This window comes from Acomys russatus, chromosome 19 (genome assembly GCF_903995435.1).
Source record: "Acomys russatus chromosome 19, mAcoRus1.1, whole genome shotgun sequence".
Taxonomy (NCBI): domain Eukaryota; kingdom Metazoa; phylum Chordata; class Mammalia; order Rodentia; family Muridae; genus Acomys; species Acomys russatus.
In genome coordinates this window covers 62,363,271-62,387,109 of record NC_067155.1, presented here as the reverse complement: position 1 = coordinate 62,387,109, position 23,839 = coordinate 62,363,271, and the positions used below count along the sequence as shown (strand labels likewise).

Sequence of the window (23,839 nt, the reverse complement as noted above, 5' to 3'; positions counted from 1 at the left end):
GATGGGTGTGAGGGCCACCTGATGGCTGCCAAGGACAGGCCAGTTCGTGTGCTGACGGCCCCCATCCTGTGGGGTCGCAGGGGGCGTGAAACAGATGTGTTGCCTTGGCAACAGATGGCAGGTGCACAGGCCCAGGAAGCATCTTCCTCCAAGGTCATGTCCTCCAACTCCCAGAGCCTGGCAATCTGGCGTGTGGGCACCATGGCTGAGGCCCAGTGTCCAGCTCAGCACAGCCACCCTACCTTGTGCCAGCTGCCTGGAAGAGCCCTTCCCACCTCTCCTGCAGAATCCTGCACCCCTCTCAGAATCCCCAGAACCCTCCCCGAAGCCTAGATCTGCTGCCCCGAGCTCTTAGGTGGCCTCTGTAAGCCTCAGTTTCCCCTGTAAGAACAACAACAGCTCCTCTTCCTAGATGCTTGGGCCACACGTGAGAAGGGCAGAGGAACCAAAGTCTCCAATGATGGTGTGTGTGGCCTGACTAAAGTCCTAGCGGGGGCTGCTGGGCCCTGAGGTAAAATCTTTCTGAGTACAGGCTTCACAGACTGCCCGTCAGTGGGGTGCTAAAGAAGACGCCAGGTCCAAGGTCCTGGCAGTGAACACAGTTTCTATGGACAAGGAGACGGAGGCCCAGAGAGGGCAAAATGTTTGCTTCCAGTCGCACAGCAAGCGGCCTCTCCTTGCCTTGTCCATATCCTGGTCACTTTGTATTTCCCACGTCTTGGCCACCAGCTGGGGACAGAGGTGGCCAGGGCATCCCAGAATGAGCACTGTGCTTAAGAGTCCAGAGACCTGACTCAGGCCCTGATTCTGTGATTTGAGCAGGGTCTTCCCTTTGGGGCCTCAGTTTCCTCAGAAGGTTGTGTTTCTTCTTCGTAAGATTGGTCTGAGGGGAGAAAATAAAGAGCCAGTGGGTCCCAGAGAGCAGGACAGCCCAGGTCACCTGCACACAGTAGGGGTGCTCACCACTCAGGGGCAGAGCCTGCCAGCCTTGGGCCTTGCAGGGAGGCAGCATCTTTCTCAGGGAGGAGGAGGCCTGGGGGTACCCCGGGGATACCCCATCTCAGCCGACACATCATGAAAAGGCCTCTGGACATCTTTCCAGTCATCTCAGCTTCCCAGTGAGGGCCTGAGCAGCTCATCCCCTGGGTAGAGTCGGCTCTGATTGGCTGAGGCACTCAGGGCCTCCCTGACTCCTTTGTGCAAGGAGAGGGGGTGAGAGCAAGCCCCTTCCTCTCTCTTGGGCCCTGACCCCCTTTGCAGGGCTCCAAGAGGATCCAGCCACCAGCGGTGGGGCCCATCCCCCTTCTTCTGCAATCTCCTTTATTGTGTAGGTCTACCGTGAGGAAAAAAATAGATGAGACAGAAAAGTCCAATTTGACTAGATGTGCGAGGCAGGTCTTGAGCCGCTCAAGAGTCTCAGGCAGCATGGTGAGGGCCTGGCACCGATGTCGCTCGTCCGGAAACAAGCTCTGGTCAAAATCAACCGGGCTGGCAGAGCTCAGATTCAAGCCAGTCACCCAGCCTCAGGGCATAGCTGTCAGGCTGCCTCTCCCTAAGATGAAAGGGCCACTCTGCCACTACCCAAGATGCCCTGGGAAAGGCCACTCTGCCACTACCCAAGATGCCCTGGGAAGGGTCATGCTGCCACTACCCAAGATGCCCTGGGAAGGGTCATGCTGCCACTACCCAAGATGCCCTGGGAAGGGTCATGCTGTCACTACCCAAGATGCCCTGGGAAGGGCCACGCTGCCACTACCCAAGATGCACTGGGAAGGGCCACTCTGCCATTATCCAAGATGGTCTGTCCCCAGAAGCTTGAGGCCCAGCATTGTGTCAGCAAATCCAACAGGAGATGGCCGGTGCAGTCAGTTTTATTTTTGTCCTTCTCCCTGCTTAGTGAGACTGCACACGTTCCTCACACCACCGGAAATCCCACAGTGCATTGCTGAGCTATACCACAGGACAACTGCAGGGGTTAGACATGACAACACCCAAGGCGCTGAGCACACTGCCTGGCACTGTGCGTGTAGGAAAACAGGATGGAGAGCGGGGAGCTGGGGTGGATTCCCCACGCCAAGCTGTGCAGCGTGTGCAGGCGTGAGGCAGAGACTGTCCTGAGACGGTCCTGCACAGAGCATCGCAGTGAACAGCTCTCTTACCCGCCCTGGGCTTGGTTTCCTCATCAACGCAAGAGGATGCTTTGGGATTCTGACGACCAGCAACTCGCACATTTCTTGGGTGACACTGGGGACGACTGCGCTTGTGCACTGGTGTGGGGAAGACACACTGGATGCACGGGTTCCTCTGACCTGGTGCCGGGCTTCCCTTGCAGGTGGAGTGGTGGCTCCAGGCCTATTCTAGAGAGAACGTGTGTAGCTCCATCTGTGTCGGCAGGAGGGACACCTACCAACATGAAGCTCTCAGGGCTCCGGAAGCCCATGGAGAAACGGAGTATAAATGACAGAAGGACACCCTGTAATGAGAGTGACGGGCATGCAATGGGGTGTGGGTGGGAGTGGGGTGGAGGGCTCCTGTGGTGGAATAGAAGGGAGTTAGTGCTGTAAGAAGCAGGGGTGTGGCACTTAGCAGAGCTCCACACCTGGGGCGGGGGAATTGAGGGAAATGTGCCAGTGGCCTGGGCACCAGAGACCAAAACAGACTGGCACAGAATGGTGACTATGCACCAAGCCGGCAGGTAACCAAAGCATGCTCAGGCATGGGGAAGGTGGGAGGTGGTCAGAGGGAGCGCTTTGAGGTGGCACTGTGGTTTTCTTGCTTACATTTATCACTTGTGTGACTATAAACTTTTGAAGAGGGGAGGTGAGAAGGAGCAGAAAGAGGGAGAGGAAGAGAGAGAGACAGAGACACACACACACACACACACACAGAGAGAGAGAGAGAGAGAGAGAGAGAGAGAGAGAGAGAGAGAGAGAGAGAGAGAGAGAGAGAGAGACTCTCTCACTATGTAGCCTGGTGGCCCTGGAACTTGCTATGGGGATCAGGCTGGCCTTAAACTCAGAGAAACCTGCCTGTCTCTGCCTCCTGAGAGCTGGGGTTAAAGCGGAGCATCACCAGAGTCACTGTTGCATGAAAGCATTTCTCGCGGCAATATCAAAGCCAAGAGCCCCAGCTGGAGGCAGAGGCCCCAGTTGCCGAAGTTGCTTTCCACTCCTGGCTGGAAGATGTGGGAGATGGCAGGTGCCAGGAGAAATCCATCCAGAAAGCCAGGCAGCCAGGAGAGGAGTAACGCTGCTGGGTGCTAGATGTGGAGTGGGGTGCCCGACCCAAAGGGTAAAGCCAGAGGGCAGAGCAAGCACACAGAGGTGGGCAGAGCAGCGAGGGCCTGCACCAAATGCTGGCCAGTGGCACCAGGGAGAGCAAAGCTTTCCTGACAAGAACACCAGTTCCCATCTTGCATAGCAGTGGTGTCTGCAGCCCGCCTCCCCTTGGGAGACCCTGCTGTGCACTGAAGGCTGTGCTGGGTGCTGAGAGGGCCACAGCGGCGGCAGAGGGTGCCAGGCCGTGTCAGCTCTAAGCAGGGAAACTAGGGGAGATGAAGCTGGCTGGTATTAATCATTTTTTCAAGAGTGAACAGAGGAGTCTCTACCAGCAAGGCTGCGGTTTTAACCAGCACCACGTGGCACTGAGGTTTCTGGGACACCCTGATCGCTATTTGGAGCAAGACTGCGGTTCACACTGTTGAGCCTTCACGTGCTCTGTATTCTCTTACCCGATCTTCACAGGGGTCTGTAAAGGCGGCTCTGCTGTCCACCTCACTTTCTGAGAGAAAGCCTGTGAAGGTGACTTGGCCCAAGGCCAGACAGCCAGAGGGTAGCAGAGCAAAGGTAGAGCCTGTCCAGAGCCGAGCTCAGACACCAGGTTGGCATGTCAGAGGTGACCTCTGGTTTTGTGGCCTGAGTGTACCCTGGAATTACAGAGGCGCTTTAAAAACCTACCAGTGGCCCACGAGATGGCTCAGCTGGTAAAGGCGCTTACTCTCAAGCCTGCTGACCCGAGTTCAAGCCACAGAGCTGACACGGTGGGAGAGCCCACCCACACAAGCTGTGCTTTTGCTCTGCACACACCCACGGTAGCACACACGCAAACAAATGTAAAAGAAAAATAGGTAAAGCCATCAGTGATGGGGTCCCATGCAGACCAGGAGGGGCCAAATGTCCAAGTCAGACAGGGCACAGCACCCCTGGGTCTGTCTTTTGGAAGTTCTGAGGTGACTGCTAACAGCCGAGTTGTGGCTACAAAGGCCTCTCAGACAGGTGGCTGGGTATGGTGTGCTAGCTGCACAGGGCGGCCACGCTGGCCAGGTCACACAGGTGGCTGCTTCCTGAGGGCCAGACCACCATATCAACACCAGCTGCTGCCACCCAGCCCCCAGGGATCTCTGTCTCTGACACTCCTCTCCAGAGCCATAACTTCCACGGGGCGGGGGCGGGGGCGGGGGCGGGGGCTCACCTTCCCTACCCAGACTGCGAATGATAGTCTCTTTTTCAGCTGCTCATTCGTTTGTAATGAAGAAGACATCTGGCCCCTCTGAATGGAGAAGAGACGCGCCTGCGTGCTACAGGTGTTTCAGTGTAGCCCGAGGGGAAGTAGGCCAAGGCAGGTTGAGGGCAGGCTTTGGAGTCAAATGGCCTCTGGGCTGATCAGCTGTGTGGCTCCCGACAGTTACCCACCTACCACTTCTGAGCTTTGGCTTCATGGCTTTGTTTTTGTTAGACTGTTTCTCTGTGCAGCCTTGGCTGTCCTGGACTCACTTTGTAGACCAGGCTGGCCTCGAACTCACAGAGATCCACCTGCCTCTGCCTCCCAAGTGCTGGGATTAAAGGTGTGGGCACCATACCCAGCTGCTTCTTAAACAGGGATGAGCTGTGGCCCCCATGTGCTCAGAATAAATATTATTAATTTACAAATGACTTGCTTCCAAAAGGTGGGGTACAGACTTGCCAGGAGACAGGCTGGGCCTTATCTTCCTCTGGCCCTTAAGCTGCAGGCAGTTGACCCCAGCCCAGCAGCCACCTACCCTCCTCCTGAGGGTGCTGGGAAAGGCACCAGCTGCCCCCTAGCGGCTGAGGGCAAACACACACCGAGTTATCTGAACTGAACTCAGCTTAGCCCAGCCCATCTTTACAGGGACCCAGGCTCCCAGAGGTTCTATGGGTGAGGCACTATAGTTCATCAGGCTCTGGGGGCCCTGCCATTCCAGGAGCATGGGGGAGGGGCACTTAGCCAGTTGACATGAAAAGGAAGGGATGTCCCAGGCCATTAAGTCATCCCCAAGGTTTCAGAGCCATTGTGCACTGGTAGGCACTCATGGTAGCCACGCTCTGTGCTGTGACTGAGGCAGACAGGTCTCCATCCCTATCCAGGAAGGGCTACCTAGGAAAAGTCCCTCCCTGAGCTACACAGCAAAAATGATGGGCGTCTTATTTCCTTCAGCCCCAGAACTCCCAGAGAGGGAGGGAGGGCACACTGTAGGAGCCAGGAGGAAAGCGCTCCAGCCTTGCTGTCCCACAAGGCCCGAGGCTTTGCTCATACAATCTTTTTATTTCCCCCACAGGCAGCTTTCCCAGAAGTACACATGGATACAGAACAGTCAGCATGCCTTGCTCAGCTGCCGATCCCTGAGGGAATAGCAGACAGGAGCCACTGGGCAGGTAGTTCCCAAGGAGCCATCAATGGCTAGACAGAACAGCGCATGGCTAGGAGCCAAGAGTCTGTGTGAGGCAGATGGAGGCCAGGCCCAGGCAGATGCACCGATGAGGGCTCTAGGGTGAAGGCCTTCCGTACCAGCCTACCATCTCAGGAGACCCCACAACTGTTAGGATGCCTGTTTGGCTCCAAAAATGCCAGAGTACAGGTGGCCACGGAAGTGGTGCCGCTCAGAGGCTAGAAGGCGCCACAGCAGGAAAGGTGTCAGTGGCCAGCACAGATGGCAACTTCCGCCCCAGATACTCCAGTGAGAGACTTCTTGGCAGGACCACGGTGTCAGAGGCCCAGGGCTTGTCGGACAGGGTCATCTATGGAGTCGGCTGAGTGCACGGAGACCCCAGGTGCTCCAATGCTGGTCTCCCAACAGTCAAACCCGCAGCCGGTTAGGGCCTGCTTGGCAGCCTCCACTTTGGCTCGCTCTAGACCTGGGAAGGCAAGGCAGTCAGCCCTCAGGGACAGCACTCAGCAGATGCCCCCAGCCCTGGGGTAAGGCCCTCCTGCTGTGCATCTCATGACTTCCAAGGCTCATATGCCAAGCCCCATAGCCTCCTCAAGGGCTTCAGTCACCTGGACAAGCCTTGCTGTGCATCAGCTGGTCATGTGGCTTTAGACTTAATCCCTATATAGGCCTCAGTTTCCCTATCTGGGAATGGGGCTGACACTGCCCCCCACAGCCTGTGCCTGACCAGCACCGATACACTGGGCATGTTCTTAAAGCATTGCCTCACAGTCTGCAATAGCCCTGAACTAGGAGCCACCACTCAAGGCCTCCTAGAGGGAGGGCACTGTCCTCCGTGAAGCCAGAAGCCACTCCTGAGAGCAAAGGACTCTGGAAACAGGGGGCTATACAAAGTGAGGATATGGGGGGGAGGCGATGAGAGAGAGCAGGAGGGCAGGCAGAAGGCCAGAGGAGAGGGCAGAAGTGGGTGCTATCACTGGATGCCTACCATGTGCCTGCAGCAAAAATCCCTCACACCCTGTCATGTGTAGGGCTCCCTTCCCTCAGGCCCAGGGGCTAGTGAGCATGGGAGCACGGCCATTTCACTCTGCCACCAGGTCAAGCCCATACCTGCTGCACGGTGAACAAGAGTGGGGTGGGAGTGAGGGGATGGGAGGCAGCATGAGCAGCCTGGGACGATGGGGAGCAGCAGGCCAGCAGCCCACCTGCCACCGCCCTCGGTCTCCCAGAGGAAACAAGGGCACAGGGAGGTGAATTCACTTGCCCGAGGCCACGGAGTAGGGCTCAAGCCTCCTCCCTTTCCATGAGAGTCTCCAGTGGGCCTTCCAACACAGGCCATGCTAGCCACCACCTCCCAAGCCCCACACCTGTACCTGGCTTCAGGAGGGTGATGCCACAGCCACCGCCACCAGCACCTGTCAGCTTGCTGTGCAGTCCGTGTGCTGCCGTAACCTGGCAGAGCTGGTCCAGGGAGGTGTGGCCCACGCCGAGGGCATTCAGATGATGCTGATTCATGTCCATCAGCTCCTGGAAAAGGCGTCATCTCTTCCTGACTGATCTGCCAAGATGAGCCCTCTGCCCCACTCTGTGTCTCCTGTCCACCGAGGTGAGCCCTCTGCCCTGCCCCGTGTCTCCTGTCCACCTGGCAGTGGCTGATGTGGGACAGCTCACACTCTCTCTGTGGGACTTGGACGAATGGAGCCAAGTTTATGCTCCTGCCACTGAGGCCAGGACTGAGCTGGCCAAGCAGGTGGTGCGTCCTACTTGAATGGTAAAACTAATTGACTTCAGTCATTGGCTACCAAACCTTTCCCCTTGTCATGTGGTCAGAGGTCACATGAAAGGCTCCTAGCCACAGAGCAGCGTCAAGCTATGGCTGAAACCACGACCCCTGGTCCTCACTTAGGAGACACTTCCTTTTCTGATAAAGGCTAGAGGGGACAGCTTTGCCATTTGCAAGAAAATATGGCTCTGACAATATGCCACTCTGCTGCCTCCTGGGATCGTTTTCAGAATAAGAACCAGGTTGTCACTCCAGCAAGGTCATGAGTGAGAAAATAGCTAAATATTTATCTAGGTTTCTTAAATTATGTGCAATAAAATTGCTGCTTGCCAAGGACCAACAAGCCGCATGTGGCTAAGATGCTAAAGGCAGGCTCTGTTTGCCTTTTTGCTGGATGCTGGGTACACACTGCGTGCCAGAGCGAGGCAGCCAGCCAGGCTCTGCGGTCCCTCCTGAGCCTGGGATTCAGGCAGGCCTGTGCAGGCGAGGCTCCTCTGCCCCTCTCAGCCCTGAGGCAGGATCCTTCACTTCCCGTGGAGAGAAAGGGTGTGAGGTCTGTCCTCTCCTGGCTGTGTGATGGGAAGGACTTTTGTACAATGTCTGCTCTGCAAAGACCCTGTGTGTGTTACCATCACCATATTTTATAAGCGGGGACACTGAGGGCCAGGGGCGAAAAACTTGTCTGAGGCCACCCATCTTGTAAGGTACCAAGTCAGTGCCAGAAGTGCTGTGCTTGCAAGAGAGCCCTTGGCATTTCAGATGCCTCCTCTTCCTCAGGGGACTGGTGTGGCCTGTGCTGTCAGGGCTCTGCTCAGAGCTCAGGATGCCTGTGCACTGAGGGCCGCTCATCACCGAGGCAGCTCTGCCAGGTGCTCTTTCTCGGGGCCGCCCCGCTCACCGGCATTCTGACAAATGAACAGACAGGCAGTGTAGCCTGGTAGCAGCCCTGGGTGCCTTTCACGAGCCCCGGGCTGCGTGCGGAGACTTCTGGGGCCTATCTGTATGCCTGAGCTCCAGGTGTCATGTTGTCAAGGCAGGTTCCAGACACCTGTCACATTCTGATCCAAAATCTGTCAAGGATCAGATGACAGACTATGACACGAGAGAATAGCTTGCTGGTTCACGTGCAAAGCTGTCCAAGAACGGAGCTGTGCACTTCAGCGGCTGTGGCAGCCAAGACTACCCACACCGTGTAACCAGCGTGCTGCTCCCCAGCACCCTCAGGGCTCGGCAAGGTGCACATGAGCAGTTCTGTATCTTTCCTACTTTCCTACTCAGGCCTGTGACTCTGAATGTGGAAGGAACTGAGGAGTGGGGAGCAGGGCGTGGGGACTGCAGGCGAGGGCCTGGGAAATGAGGACAGAGGCTCCAGGTTATACGGAGGCCTTGTGTGCCGCACACAGTAGGTGCTCAGTATAAGTCTGAGTGGTTCTGGGTGTGGTGATGCACATCACAGGCAGGGCTACAGAGTGAGTCCCAGGCCAGCCAGGTGCAAGAGTGACTCTGAGAGGCCACTTTGGTGCTTGCTGCACTTTGGGATACCAGGAGGGGCAGAGGTTACGGGACAGCACTGAAGGCCGGGCAAAGCAGGAGTGCCCAGGGTCATCTGGAGGGGACCCTGCCTGCACCTTCACAGGACTGTGGCTGCTCAGCTGCTTCAGCCAGGGGCTGCTAGGTCCCCTTGTACTTTGAGAGAAGCCAGATGGCTTTTTCCCAACAGCCTGATTTACCAGACCAGATGGCCCGTGTCTGTTTGAGAGGGAGCCTTTGGCTCTCCGAGCTGGTGGCACATGGGCACTGGAAACAGGAGACCCTGGAACTGAAGTAAGCTTGTGACACCCCAGTGAGGCCACCAGCAGGCAGTGAATGAAAGAGAATTCAGGCTCGGGCCCTGCTCAGGTCTCGGGGTCTCGGTGATACACTAGAATTACACGAAGGGTGTGACTTCAGGTTCTGCTTGGCCACAAGCGGCGGGTGGCTGCTGAGTGGCCATCCGTAGCCAGCACACAGTGGGAACTAGGAAGGGAGGCATCTCCCCAGGACCAACAGGGGATGAGACTCAGCAAAATAAAATGCCTGCCCACGCGGACTGCGCCTCAGCCTCATGACCCACACCTGCCCAGTGTGCCAGGCTTCTAGGGAGGACACACTTACCCACACAGGCACACACATGCTCAGGGCCCTGGGCAAACTGAGGATGGGGGGGGGGCGGGGGCAGCACTTGGACAGCAGTGGAGTGAGCACAGGGTTTCTGCGAGCAGGCTTACTTCTAGTACAAGGTAATGTTCCGGAACCGGCGCTGCCACCATCTCTCCTAGCACGCGCTCGCACTCCAGGGATATTGCGTCAATTGAGGTCAAGAGCGGGGCCACAATCTCAGGGAACTGCAGGGAAGGAAGGTGGGCAAAACGTGAGGTCTAAGGCTAGGGAGAGGCAGACCCTGCTGAAGCGATGGGACACCAGGCCTCAGGGGATCTCCACTGGCCTTCGTCTGGCTGCTGCCCTGACATCTACAGGGGGACCCTTGCCATAAAGCCAGTGTGACTAAAGGGATCCTCGCCCTGGCTCTGGCCACAGCTAGCACCTTGCTTTCTGCCCACACTGCCTCCGCATGTTTCCCTGCCCCGCCCCCCACATGCACAGCACCCCTCCCTGCAGGAGCACCTTGGTTAGCCTGCTTCTGACGATAGCCACAAGGGCCTTGGTGCTTCGTGGGACCTTGGTGTTGGTGAGCAGGATCTGCAGAGCGGGGAGCCTGCAGTGAGACAAGAAGGTGGGGTGGAGGAGCCAGGCTCAGCGTGGACGGCACACGGGGGATGCCCGCTTAGTCTAGGGACTAGAGGGCAGGGAGGCGAGGAAGGAAGTTTTCTAAGACTGCACATCATGAGGTACAAGGACTGAGGAGGGATAAAGACCACCAGGGGCAAAGGTTGGGCGGAGCAGCACGTGCAGAGCCTGGAGGTGGCAGGTCACGACCCCTCATTGAGCTATAAGCTCCAAGTGACTACATCAGAGTGCAGGGAGGGCCCAAGGTTCAGGGTGCCCAACCCTCTCAAGCTTAGGTGGGATGAAGGGAGGGGGCACAGGTAAGAGATAGCCACCCTTCTGCAGAAATGCTCCGGACCTCAAGGTTCTAGGAACTCAGGGCTGTCTGCAGAGACATCAATTGCTGACCGTCCTCAATCTAAACCGTGAAACCTGAAATGCTCTGCCACCATAAACTCTTGCGCACCACAATGGAATTAGGATTTCTAGCTTTGGGTTGCTTGCTCTCCTGCTGGTGTGTGTGGGAGGCAGGCAGGCAGGGCTACAGAGGCGGCCAGCCCCACCTTCCACCCATGAGCTCTTTCTACGGAGCCCAGAACGGCAATCCAGGTAGGAACCCTGCTATGGCCACAGGAGCCAAAGCCACAGCTGCTGTGGAGAAGGGAGCAGCTACCCGAGGCGGCTGTCAGCAGGACCCCACCCTCACTCGGACCCCCAGCTCAGCCCTAGGGAAACTGTACAATCCCAACTGTCCTCACGGCCTCTGGAGGAACCAGCGCCCTTTCTTGCCATCCACCCTGCCCTTCAGAGAGCTGTGGGCAGGGATGGAGGCGGAGAGCCTGGAAGGCTTCTGTGAGACAGCTGGAGGCCGTGGAGCACATTTATTCACCATCTTTACATTTTAAGACTTCAGATCAAGGGCTGGAGAGATGGCTCAGAGGTTAAAAGCACTGACTGCTCTTCCAGAGGACCCTGGTTCAATTCCCAGCACCCACACGGCAGCTCACAACTGTCTGTAACTCCAAGATCTGACACCCATAGGCATACATGCAGGCAAAACACCAATGCACATAAAATAAAAATAAGTTAAAAAAAAAAAAAAAAAAGGACCAGATGTAGTGGCACACGCCTTTAATCCTAGCACTCGGGAGGCAGAGGCAGGTGGATCACTGTGAGTTCGAGGACAGCTTGATCTACAAAGCGAGTCCAGGACAGCCAAGGCTACAGAGAAACACTGTCCAAAAAAGACTTAAGATCCAGCAAAGGTGAAGAAGTCCAGGAAAGGAGCACTGATTCCCATCCGGGAGGATGGTGCGTGTCCTTTTAAACTTTCTAAAAGCAGCACTGGCTTTTCTCTACCCTTTAAAGAGTGCTGTCACCCAACAGGACTGTGTTGAGCAAGGGTGGACCTGAGTCATACCACAAATAAGGTGTTTTGTATGGAATGGTGCCATGGCTGAAGGCGGGGCTGGCTCAGCGGCCATGGGTAGCGTGGGGGTCACATCTCCATCCTCACACAGCCTCTGCCAAAGGCAGCTGCCCAGGGGCTGCCACCCATGTCACCTGGGCCTGGCCTCCTCGCTGCTGTTGTACACCAGCCTCAGGACCTTCGCACTGCTCTGCCCTCACAGCTGTATGACTCCTATTCATTCAGGCCTCCGACTTGGTGTTACCTCATCAGAGGCCCTCAGGAGCCTCATCCAGTCAGCTTTCACTGAGGGCACACTTTTGGCCATCACTGTTGAGGGGTGCTGTGGGCATCGAGCCAGGCACGGGCTGAACGCCCTGTGACATACAGGACAGCTAGTATCTTGGGGAAGTATCCAGTCTCAATGTTGATGGACCCAAAGCTGAGTGGGGGAGGGGCAGCACCATGAGCTCCTAATGAAGTGACTGACTGGGCTGGCCAGAGCAGTGCCCTAGGCCCTGGTGCCTGTCTGTGACAACCACCATGGGTGAGGAAGGCAAGAGGGTGCTAGTGACCCTCCCCAACACTTAATCCACCACTCAGCCCACTCTATGTGCCATGATTTAATCCCTGTGCCTAACCTTTCCACTAATGGCAAAGGCACTGGGTGCCACTGTTCTGTCTCCACAGCTGACCAGGAGCTGCCAAGCCTGAGCCTCGCAGGAGCCTCCCACTGTGGGCTCCGGTCTCGCTAACCCTCGCTGGTCTCCACAACACCCATCTTTGTCCTCTGTTGGTTTCCACACTTCTCTATCCCAAGCCTGCCCTCATGCCCACCGAGAGCTCCTGTAACAGCCCAGAGGTGTGTCTATGTTCCTGGGCCCCAGGACGTGCCATTAGGAAAAGGAAGGGAGAGCCTAAAGGTTACTATGTGGACAGACAGTGGGCAGCCAGGGGTCTGCGGACCAGCTACGCCTCGAGGGGAAGGGTAGCCACATGTGACGTTCACCTTTAGTGACAATGGAGAGTGGGCAGGAAGGGGACAGACAATGGTCAAACCAGCTTCACTGTGCCCCAAGCCTCACACTGTGTGTGACACGGTCACAGCAGGAAGGGGACACAAGGACACCGCCCCTCACAACCTCACAAAGGCACAGTGCTTTCCCTGGATATGTGGAGTGGCTATGTTAGGCACAGCAATAGGACCCAAATTACCTCTTCAAAGATGTTATCTTCCCTTGCTGGTAGCGCAGGGCTCCTCCTAAAAAGAGGGACAGTGGCTATCACCAAGGGTTAAGGCACAGATTTGCATTCTGGGACAGTGTGAGGTCAGTGTGGGCCCATGACAATGCCAGGCTGAATGACACACCCACCCATTTCAGCTTCAGCTGCGGAGGATCCCAAAGGTACAAAGGCCCTCCAGACCTTGGCCTTCTGAGCTGCCTGGCGTCCTGAGGCTAAGGACCAGGGCAAGTGACCTGTCAGGGTGGAAGGCTGCTTGGGTGGTTGACCAACTCCAAAGCGACAGGTCCCTGTGGGGTTTCCTAGTTCCCAGGGCCTGGGCCCACCCCTCAGAGAGGCAGAGCCTGAGATCCCCCCCTGCCTGGGACAGGAACACGTGCTCCTTCCTCAGAAGCCAGTAACTCTGCCCGTCCCAAGCTGAGAGAGCCAGGGCACCCCACCCCCCAACACAAGGTTGAGGACGCAAACACACCTACCCCAGGTGCTGACGGCATTGTCCACGCCAGAGGGGTTCCCATGGATCACTTTCTCCCCCTTGAAGGCCCACTGGTTAATCAACTCCAGGTCTGCCTCAGGCCACCTGGGCACACAGAGTTAGGGCTGGGGTCACCTTGGACAGCACAAGGAAGCAGCTGCAGGCTGTAATTGCTACTAGCACAGGGCTACCCAACGCCCGGGGGCTGAGGTGACAAGCCAAGATGACAGGACCCTTGCTTCCCTTTCTCCATAAGAAAGCCACCCTGCAGCGCAGTGGGAGCAGCCTGGGCTTCAGCTTCCCTGTGTGCTGTGCTCTCATTAGCTGGCCGACTCTGGACCTCTAACGTAACCTCAGGGCCCCACTCGCCTTGGGGATAGAATGCTTGACTTCACTGTCTTCTGAGCCAGGTCGTGTATGGCTGGGGGAAGGCCTGTATCTACATGTGACTTGAGGTGACAACCTTGGCTCATGTGCCAGCTCCTAAACTGGGCCTGTCTCAGGAAGCGTGAGCAGAGGTGAGGCCATTGCTCCCTGTGTGACCACTGTAGCTGGAGTTGTGGGGGAAGCAAGGGTCCATGGTGGCTTGCTCCTGCAACTGAGGCTGAGGCAGCCACAGTGATAGTGTGAGGCCCTGCCTCAGAACAAACAAACACACTGCCATCGTGGGTCCATGGTGGGTACCAGTCACCTGTGGATTCCCTCCTGTGGAACGGGCTGGGCTCAGTGCCAGCACACGACCAGAGCAAACCACTAGCGGGAACTTGGAAGAACAGCCCACCCGCTCCCTGTCCTCAGACTGGCTCCTTCCTGGCCATCCCCTTCCCCTTGAGCTGGCAGAGCTGAGCGGGGTTTTGTGCAGGGTGCTGGGGGCTAGTCGGACCCCACCTGCCACTCCAGCCCTCAGGCTGTTCCCTCACCCCTCTCATCTGTGCAGCCAGAGGTAGCTGTGTGCTGTGAGCGGCAAGAATGCTCTGTACAGCTCTGCTGGGCAATGCCTGGGGACGGTGGCCTGAAACAGGCTACTATGCCCACAGCTGCCAAGTGTGGGCAGCGCCCGGCCTGACCTCTTGCTGAAGCAGCTGCTGACTCGGGGTCTTTTCTTGTGGCGCCCTGTGAGGACTGCACGGATCTGTATCTGACACACTGCGAGGAGCTTCGATTAAATACACACTGGCCAGGTGAGGTGCTACACACCTGGAACCCCAACATCTGGAAGGCTGATGCAGGAGGATTATGAGTTAGCGACCAACCTAGGCTACATAGCAAGACACCATTATTTTAAAAAAAGATAAAGGGGAGAAGGCTCAAATGGAGAGGGGGCTCGCTATGCAGGAAGAGAATCTGAGCCACCTCCAGATCGCATGTAAAGCCGCGGGGAGCTGCGGTGCCGACGTGCACAGCGGTGTTCCAAGCTGCAGCGCTGCTGACTGCTCATCACAGGAAGGACAGCGAGCAGGGCAGGGACAGTCCTTACCTGCTGATGGAGCCCCTGTCCTTGAGGGGGTTGGTGACCTCCTCACAGGCAGTCAACAGGGCGGCTGCCAAACAAACGGAGTAGGCGGCGCTGGAGCCCAAGCCTGCCCCTGGGGGCAGTTCCGACCACACCGTGATGTCCAGGCTTGGGAGTGTCCTGAAATACATCAGGCGCAAAGCATGACTCTGTTAACGAGTGTGAGGGACCCGGGCCAGGAATGGACATCGGGGGAGGGGCTGACTGAGCATCTGGACCTGTGATGGGAACACATCCCCACTGGGTATTGGCAACTTGAGGTGACTCAGTCAACCAGGAAGCAGGGACCAAACTTAAATTAAATCACTGCGAATGACAGACCTGTCCTTAGAACCCTCCCTGTTCTACAGAGCTGGGCTCCTTGTGGCCTGGCTCTCAGCACCAGAGCCCATCTATCTGTCTGGCAAGGCTGTGCCACCTCATCTCCTACCATCTCTTCCCAGAGCTGACCAGGTGCTTCCACTGCACAAACCACCCACAAGGTCTGTTCCTGGGCCTCGAGGGACCCACATGCAACTGCTTCACCTCAGCACCCAGAGTGATCCTAGGTGGCCTCTCCCACTAAACACATCTCCAGGTCTACTGCAGATCAGTTAAAAGGGCAGCCACACCATCACAGGGTCCTCCCTCAAGCAAGACCTGACAATGTCCTGCAACTTCTGAGTCCTGTTCCCGCTTAGTACACATCTAACACGGAGCATGGCTTTTCAAAGTACACATGCCCACCCTGTAAGATGGAGATTCTGCCCCGACCCGCTGAGGCGAAGTGTGACACCTAAGCACAAGTCAGGTCCAAGTGATGCCACTTATGAGGCACCCTCAGCACAGGGCCTGGTGGTGACATCTGCTGCTCCAACTGCCTTTCCCTTCGCATAAAAAAATAACCCTGAGGACAGGTATGATGACACACACCTTTAACCCCAGCACTGCAGAGGCAGGGGGCAGGGGGCAGGGGGCAGGGGCAGGGGCAGGGGGCAGGGGGCAGGGGGCAGGGGGCAGGGGCAGGGGGCAGGGGGCAGGGGGCAGGGCAGGGGGTAGGGGGCAGGGGCAGGGGCAGGGGCCGGGCAGAGGCAGGGGCAGGGGGCAGGGGGCAGGGGGCAGGGGCAGGGGGCAGGGGCAGGGGCAGGGGCAGGGGCAGGGGGCAGGGGGCAGGGGGCAGGGGCAGGGGGCAGGGGCAGGGGCAGAGGGCAGGGGGCAGGGGGCAGGGGGCAGGGGGCAGGGGGCAGGGGGCAGGGGGCACGGGCAGAGGCAAGGGCACGGGGCAGGGGCACGGGCAGAGGCAGGGGGCAGGGGGCAGGGGGCAGGGGCACGGGCAGAGGCAAGGGGCACGGGGCAGGGGGCAGGGGCAGAGGCAGGGGGCAGGGGGCAGGGGCACGGGCAGGGGGCAGGGGGCAGGGGGCAGGGGGCACGGGCAGAGGCAAGGGCACGGGGCAGGGGGCAGGGGTAGGGGGCAGGGGGCAGGGGGCGCGGGGCAGGGGCACGGGCAGAGGCAGGGGGCAGGAAGCAGGGGGCAGAGGCAGGGGGCAGGAAGCAGGGGCCAGGGGGCACGGGCAGAGGCAGGGGGCAAGAAGCAGGGGCCAGGGGCACGAGCAGAGGCAGAGAGATCTCTGTGAGCTCCAAGCCAGCCTGGTTACACAGTGAGTTCCAGACCAGCCAGTACTACATGTCTCAAGACAACAATAACAAGAAAAACAAAACCAAAAAACCCAAAACTACCGCATAGAGCATGCCTGCCATGCCATGTTACCATTGTAAATATACTCCTCGCTGTATCTTGAGAAAATTATATATACTAATTAACAATTAACTTACTATATGTGTGCTCATGTGCATGTGAGCACATGCCATTTTGGAGGGTCTTGTGAGGTCTAGATCGACCTCACGGTTTCTGCACAGACAAGGATGGCTCTGATCCTTGTCTGTCATACAGCCTCCAAACCCCAGGTGCTGGGATCCCAAGTATGCACCAGCACCCCAGGATTTATGTGGCACTGAGTGCTGGGGTCATGGGCCTAAGCCACCACTTCCAGCCTGAGCCTGTCATGCCCGAGGCACCTGCTCCCCAGGTCTCTCTGCAAAGGGGCAAGTGGACGAAGGCTTCACTCTGCTGACCTCCCCCCCCCAACCCCGCACACCACAAAGAGGTCACCCTGAGGCACTGCACCAAAGCTGAGGTGGCAGAGGGCGCAGCACAGAGTTCCTTGAGCTATTCCTGTCACAGCGCTCTGGTCTACGGGCTAAAGGGTCTTCAGGGTGTCTATCTCCGGAGCCTCTGCTTCCCCAGGAATAAAGAGGGGGAGCCTCTCGCCTGGGCCGCTGCCACACTGTGAGGACAGCCTACGGCCATCATCCCTGGAGACCCACAAGGCACAGGGACTCCCAGGACCACGCACACACCTCTGCTTCCGGCAGATAGCCAGGTACAGGTAGAGGAAGGCAGGCACGGCCAGGCCCTCGTTGCCGACACAGTCCTCGGGGAGGCCGGCCACCTTCTTTATCTTCTCCAGGTGCTCTGGGGTGGGTGCTGGCACATCACCTTGCTCTGTCACACAGGCAACAAACAGGAGCAGTTATAAACCACAGAGCATGCTGGGATCGGCGTGGGGATAAGCAGGGTCCCAGCATTAGGGCCCTGTGTACCTGTCACTTGCAGCTTGGGGGGAAGGCACCCATGGGTGTGGGTCTTGACTGTGCCACTCGCTGCACACATGGTGCTTAGCTGAGTGGCTTACAGTCTCTGAACCTTGGTAAAGCAGGAATAACAACAGCACCTCCACAGGGGGGCGCTGTAGAGACAAAGAGCAGGGCTGCACAGCTGCTGGCCCAGACCAAGCGCTTGACTAGTAGTCTGAACACATGCTATGCACACAGGCTACATTTTACCTTTCAGCCGTCAAAACAAATCAGAGGAAGCAAGAAGGTAATCCGTAGGTATCTCTCATGGTCAGGTGTAAGGTCCCTGAGGGCCCAGCATGTGCCAGTCCTGAGTTCCATCCTCAGCACTCTAACACACACACACACACACACACACACACACACACGCCTGGGGTTGGGAGAGGGTAGGAGAATGTGGAGGGCTGCTGTGCAGCAGGCAAAGCCAAGGCCACAGGTTTTCCCAGCACCACACAGGAGCCTGGGCCACCGTTCTCTGTGAGGAGGCTGAGCAAGTCTGACCAGCTCGCCCTCACCATCCCTCGGGCCAGCAGGTGGAATGGAGCAGGGCGTGGCTGTTAGGAGAGCTCTCGGTGCCTAAGGGTGCAGTACACTTGTGCTGAATAGACTGATGACACATTCTAAAGGGCCAAGGAGAACCCCAACACTGCAGAGCCCTGGGATGGAGCCAGACCAGTCTCAGAGTTTAGAGACCATGATGGTGGTGCGGCCTTTAGTCTCCACCGTCATGGCCATAAAATAAGAAGTGATAGCAGCTACTCTGGGGACTCCTGGTGGAGACCACACTTGGCTTACACACCTTGGCTCACACACTCGGCTCATGGCCCAGCACCTGTTCACCCTGCCGGGTACTATGTGGAGGAAGTGCCAGACCCTGAAAGGAGGAAACCAGTGCCCAAGAGGTCCTGGTGCCACCTCTCATCCTGCTGGGTCCCCACAGCAGCCCTCAGCCAGGTCACATGCGTGCCCCTGCCCCTGGCATGAGGAGATGTATCCAGCCCCTTCAGTGGGGTTACGTGCTCTTGGCCAGGAGCTGCTGTGCCTGGTTGTTGCTGCTTCAGACACTGAATTAGAAAAGCAGTTGCTGGTCCTTGGGGAACATTCTGCCCTAGCGAGTACCTGACGCCATGGAAAGCAAGCCCCAGAGGCTCTGAGCTACAGAGGGTGGTGGTGGGAACAGGACAGATGGGGGTGGGGCGGACCCAGAAGTCACCCAGAGAACGGCTGCAAAATAGAGTCATTTCCTACCATCTCTACAAATTCTCCACAGGAGAGGGGCAGGGTCAGGAACCCATACACACTAGAACAAAGACCAAAGCCACCACCACCACCTCTAGGGCCCAGCAGGTAAAAAAAGAGCCATGTTGGCTAAAGATGGCCCCTCCTTTCCTTCTACTGGGGATTAAGCCTGGTCTTCACTGCTGAGCCGCACCCCAAACCCAAGCTGTCACTACCCTTCCATCTCCAGCGGCAGGTGGCAGGCTTGGGTGCAAGCTTTGTAGTCCCTGGAGGATTCCTCTTTGCCCTAGGCTCGCTGAGAAATGCATGAGCCAGAGAAGAGGAAGCAACTGGCATCAGCGCAGGCCATGGGGCAGGTGTCACTCTGTTCACTAAAGGGAACTAACCTGGATGGCTGTGACACCACTCCTCCCATGCCACCAGCAGCAGCACAGGAGCCCCGGGCTAACAACAAGGGAAGACAGCACCAACACCCCAAGAGAAAAGCACCCATGTCCCTAGGACGTTGACACGGCCCGACTCTGTTTCCGAGATGAGGGATTCCCCTCCTTAACTCCCCATCTCCAGCGTCAGTTCCAGAGGGCTGGTGCCAGAACACCCGGGTTGCCACTGAAGAAGCTGGAGCAACGAGGTGTCTGTTGCTCCAGACTGTCTTCTGGGTCAGGTGATTGCCATCTTGGGGAGTTCAGCTGCACTGCACCCCCTTGCAAGCCTAGCTGGGCCTGTTGACTGCACCCCTCAGTTGGGCGGAGAGGCTCACTGGACCCTCACCTGAGTATCCAGCAGCTCCTACCACCTGCCCCACGCAACGCTGCCTTAATGCACGTGGCCTTGGGGAGGGGCTTGGGCATCCAGGCTAGGAACAACTTGGGGTGGGGGGCTCCGTAGAATGACTACAGGACAGGTGTCATTCCTGCTGCATAAAGACTTTCTGGGAGGCCTTTATGGGGGGCACTCACACTCCAATAAGCAGCCCCTGACTATGCAGTGTAAAGGAGCCCAATAAACCCGTGGCTTCCCAGAGTTCCCTCTGGTGAACTGTGCCACGGTTTGTCCTTGGGGCCTTGGGAGGAGGGGGAGTTATTTTGCTCCTCCTGGGAAGGGATTTTAGCGACGCTTCCTTAGTACTGACGGATCTGCAGTAATAAACGTAAGTTGCTAAGCATGCTCTCCACCTCTGACCTGCCCTGGCTCGACGTGTAGTAACGAGCTGCACAACAGCATCCGTGTGTCACTCCTCACTCAAAGCAGAGTCGGAGGGTTTCCTGATCCACTTCCTGTCACCTGACAACTCCTTCTTGCACATTCACACACTGGCTTGCATAAGCACACACACCGTTTCACACCGGTGACCGTTAACCCTTTGGCTCTCTTTTATCTTGCTTTCTTTGATGTGGTCTCAAGTAGTCCAGGCTGGCCTGGAACTTTCCACACAGCTGAAGCTGTTCTGGAACTCCTGATCCTCTGGCCTCTGCCTCCCAAGTCCTGGGAATTCACTAGTGGGTTATCGATAGGGTTTTGGAATTGGTAGGAAACGCAGCTCTGGGCATGCCCGTGAGGGTGTTTCTGGAGAGCTTTGTTTAGCTGAGGCCGGAGGGCCGGCTCTGAATGTGTCGGCCCACCCAGGGGCCGGGGCTCTAGACTTCAGGGAGAAACAGAGCTGAGCGCCAGCACCACACTTCCCTCTCTGCTTCCTGACAGCAACACAGTGGCCAGGCGTCCCGCAGTCCTGCCACGAGCAGGCTGGACCATGCTCAACTGAGAACCAAAACACGCCCTTCCTGAAGTAGCCGTTGTCATAGCAACGAGACGGGTAACTAGTACAACATCTTCCCGTCTTCACTCCACAAGGAGCCCGAGTGATCTGCCCACAACAGCCCACAGAGAGCCAGGGCACAGCTTTAGACATTTAAAATGAACTAGCTGGGCGTGGTGGCATGCACCGTTCATCCTAGCGCTTGAGAAGAAGAGGCAGGCAGATCTCTGGGACAGCCTGATCTACAGAGCAGGACTGTCGCAAACAAATGAAATCAGATCATATACTAAATGATTGAAACCAATTTTCTGGGTCAGAAGGGAACAGCTGTCCATCCTCTGGCCCCCTCACAGACAGCCTGGAGTGATGACCCCGCCACCCCACTCTCCTCAGCAGCCAGGCTTTTACCACAGCTGGCTCCCCTTCTTCATACTGACCAAGAAAGCCCGTGTCCACCAGCTGAAGCTGGGCCACATCCCAGACCTGCTTAATACCGATGTTTGGTAAACTGAGGCTCACGTTCCCACTGCTCTGCGGTCGAAGCAGGAGGAATGTCCTCAAGTTCAAGGCCACGGCCAGCGCGACCTGTAGAATAAAGGGCGGAAGCAGTAAGCCCAAGGGCGAGAGGCTCATGGCATCCAAGACAATGAGAAGTCTTGCCTCAGTACCTCCTGAAAACGAGACCTAGGCTGTCTCCTAGCCTACACACACACACACACACACACACACCACACACACACACTCACACCACTCACACACACACACACCACCACTCACACACACACTCACACCACTCACACACACACTCACACCACTCACACACACATTCACACCACTCACACACACACTCACACCACTCACACACACACTCACCACTCACACCACTCTCACACACACACTCACACCACTCACACACACACCACTCACACCACTCACACAACTCACACACACACACCACTCACACCACTCACACACACACTCACACCACTCTCACACACTCACACCACTCTCACACACACACACTCACACCACTCTCACACACACACACTCACACCACTCACACACACACTCACACCACTCACACACACACAGGCACTCATACACAGGCACGCATTCACATAGCGCGTGCACACGCGCGCGCGTACACACACACCACTCACACACACACTCACCCCACTCACACACACACTCACACCACTCACACACACACTCACCCCACTCACACACACACTCACACCACTCACATACACACTCACCCACTCACACACACACCACTCACACACACACTCACACCACTCACACACACACTCACCCCACTCACACACACACACACCCCACTCACACACACACACTCACACCACTCACACACACACAGGCACTCATACACAGGCACGCATTCACATAGCGCGCGCACACACACACACACACACATGAAACCATAAAGAATGACAGTTGGAGTGAATGGAGAAAATCTGAGGTTTAGGCTCAGAGGCACGCAGGCTCACTCCCAGCACTATGTCAGTGTAACGGGCAAGTTACCAAGTCTGTCCTAAGCCCCAGCTTCCCTTCTGTAAAACTAGGAACCGCAGCCTGGGTTAGGCCTGAGGGTCAGATGATCTACCACACGTGTCCACCACCTCTACCAGGCCACCTCTCCAATTCCTCGGCACTGGACTGCCCCTGAGTCCGGTCCTCCAAGCAGCACTCGCTTCCTAGGTGACCGCACCCAACCTGTAGGGTTTTATAAACCATCTTTTTCGATTGTACTGGGTGGGGCCTTTAGCAGCTTAAGGTTTGTCTGGATGAAGAGAGTCACCCTGTCTACCCCTCAGGCCTTTCTTTTACCTTCCCCAGACTGAGTGTCAGAGAAGTGGTACCCAATCCTTCCAGGCGCTGGGGGTTTTTACCTTGCCGTGGACCACAGCATGTTCTCCATGGAGGATGACTTTCCCCGGAGCAGATACCAGCAGGACCTCTGACAACATGGCTCCTGAGACTCCTGACAGGAAAAAGCAGAGAGAAAAACAAAGATTCCAAGATGTTATTGGAAACATCAGGAAGGCAGGGAGAAGTGGCGCGCGCCTTTAATCCCAGCGCCCAGGAGGTACAGGCAGGTGGATCAAAGAGGGTCTAAGGCCAGCCTCGTCCACAGAGTGAGTTCCAGGACAGCCAGGACCAGGGAGAGAAGCTCTGTCTCAAAAAGAAAGGGAAAGAAATGGAAATATCTGGAAGAGGTCTTATAGAAAACCAGCTGCAGCACATTATAATAACAGGGACCACCATCCGGCACTGTGTACCAGGCTGACAGTACAGTGAGCTAGTCAGCTGACAATGAAAAAACAAAAAAATCTGGGTTCAGACCCAGCCCTTCCACTCCCCATAAACTGCCATGAATCTGTTTCCCACACTTTAGATGGGTGGGGGGCAACACTGGAGATTCAAAGGGCTGGAAGCAGTAGGGTCGGGCTGACTGGCAAAGTTAGAAAGCAGCGTCTTCACTACAGACAGCCACTCGGCACTGGGCGGTTCTCAGCTGCAGCGTTTATGACTATCCCTACTGCGAGTAAAAACTGACATGGCTTCCGAGTGCACGGCCCAGTGATGGAGTGCTTGCCTTCTGTGAGTTAGGCCACGTGTTCGACGGTGCGGGAAAAGCGAGGTTTACATAAAACCTTCCCGGGACACGGAGACCACAACCAACCCGTCACAGTTACAAACCAGGCAGTAGCACATACCTGCTACACCCCGTGTTGCACACTTACACAAGGACCTCTGCAAGGCAGAGTCTCACAAGAGTGTTTCTGCTGGACGTACGAACGCGTGCGTTTCACGCGGTTATAAATAATGCAAAAAACAAAAAAAAACAAAACAAACCCACTCGGGTTCAAAGCTTCGCGGGAACTCTCTCACACTAACCACCGATCTGATGTCGCCGACCGCTCAGATGGAGGAAACTGAAGCCGAGGCCTGGGGCGCCTGGCCCGGGGTGTCCGCAGCCCCGTCCTCCCGCCGCCCGGCCTCTCACCTGCCACGGCCAGCGTCCAGGTGAGCAGAAGCCACCGCGGCAGCTCCCGGTCTTCTCCATCCCGGAGGGCAGAGCCCCACGGAGGCGGGCGCGTCTCCCCGCTGGCCAATCAGAGAGCTGAAGGCCAGGCTCCCTTTACGGATTGGGTCGAACATCGACCAATGGAAATCTCAAACAAACGCGGATTTCCCCGCCTCTTTCTATCCGTGATCCAATGGGAAACAAGTCCCTGGGAGTGCTCCGCCCTGGTGCGAGCGTCGCAGGCCAATAGGA

General features: G+C 57.0%; 1 protein-coding gene across 1 annotated transcript; it reads right to left on the bottom strand.

Moving 5' to 3' along the window:
• Positions 1-5,968: 5,968 nt before the first annotated feature.
• Positions 5,969-23,661, bottom strand: Mvk (mevalonate kinase). The gene is made up of 11 exons (XM_051161708.1): positions 23,567-23,661; positions 22,449-22,540; positions 20,979-21,126; positions 17,271-17,415; positions 14,838-14,993; positions 13,362-13,465; positions 12,859-12,904; positions 10,134-10,224; positions 9,737-9,853; positions 7,060-7,213; positions 5,969-6,152 (listed from the first exon to the last, which is right to left on the bottom strand). Exons 2-11 carry the CDS (start codon positions 22,524-22,526, stop codon positions 6,004-6,006), a joined length of 1,188 nt encoding a protein of 395 aa, XP_051017665.1. The 5' UTR covers positions 22,527-22,540; positions 23,567-23,661; the 3' UTR covers positions 5,969-6,003.
• Positions 23,662-23,839: the final 178 nt, after the last annotated feature.

What these genes read in the sequence shown, in the direction of transcription:
- Mvk (XM_051161708.1), bottom strand. Translation starts at nt 22,526, where the DNA reads ATGTTGTCAGAGGTCCTGCTGGTATCTGCTCCGGGGAAAGTCATCCTC. An exon ending in GCTATCTGCCGGAAGCAGAG is followed by an intron (nt 14,994 to 17,270) that starts GTGTGTGCGTGG and finishes GATGTATTTCAG; the next exon opens with GACACTCCCAAGCCTGGACA. An exon ending in AACATTACCTTGTACTAGAA is followed by an intron (nt 7,214 to 9,736) that starts GTAAGCCTGCTC and finishes CGCCTTTTCCAG; the next exon opens with GAGCTGATGGACATGAATCA.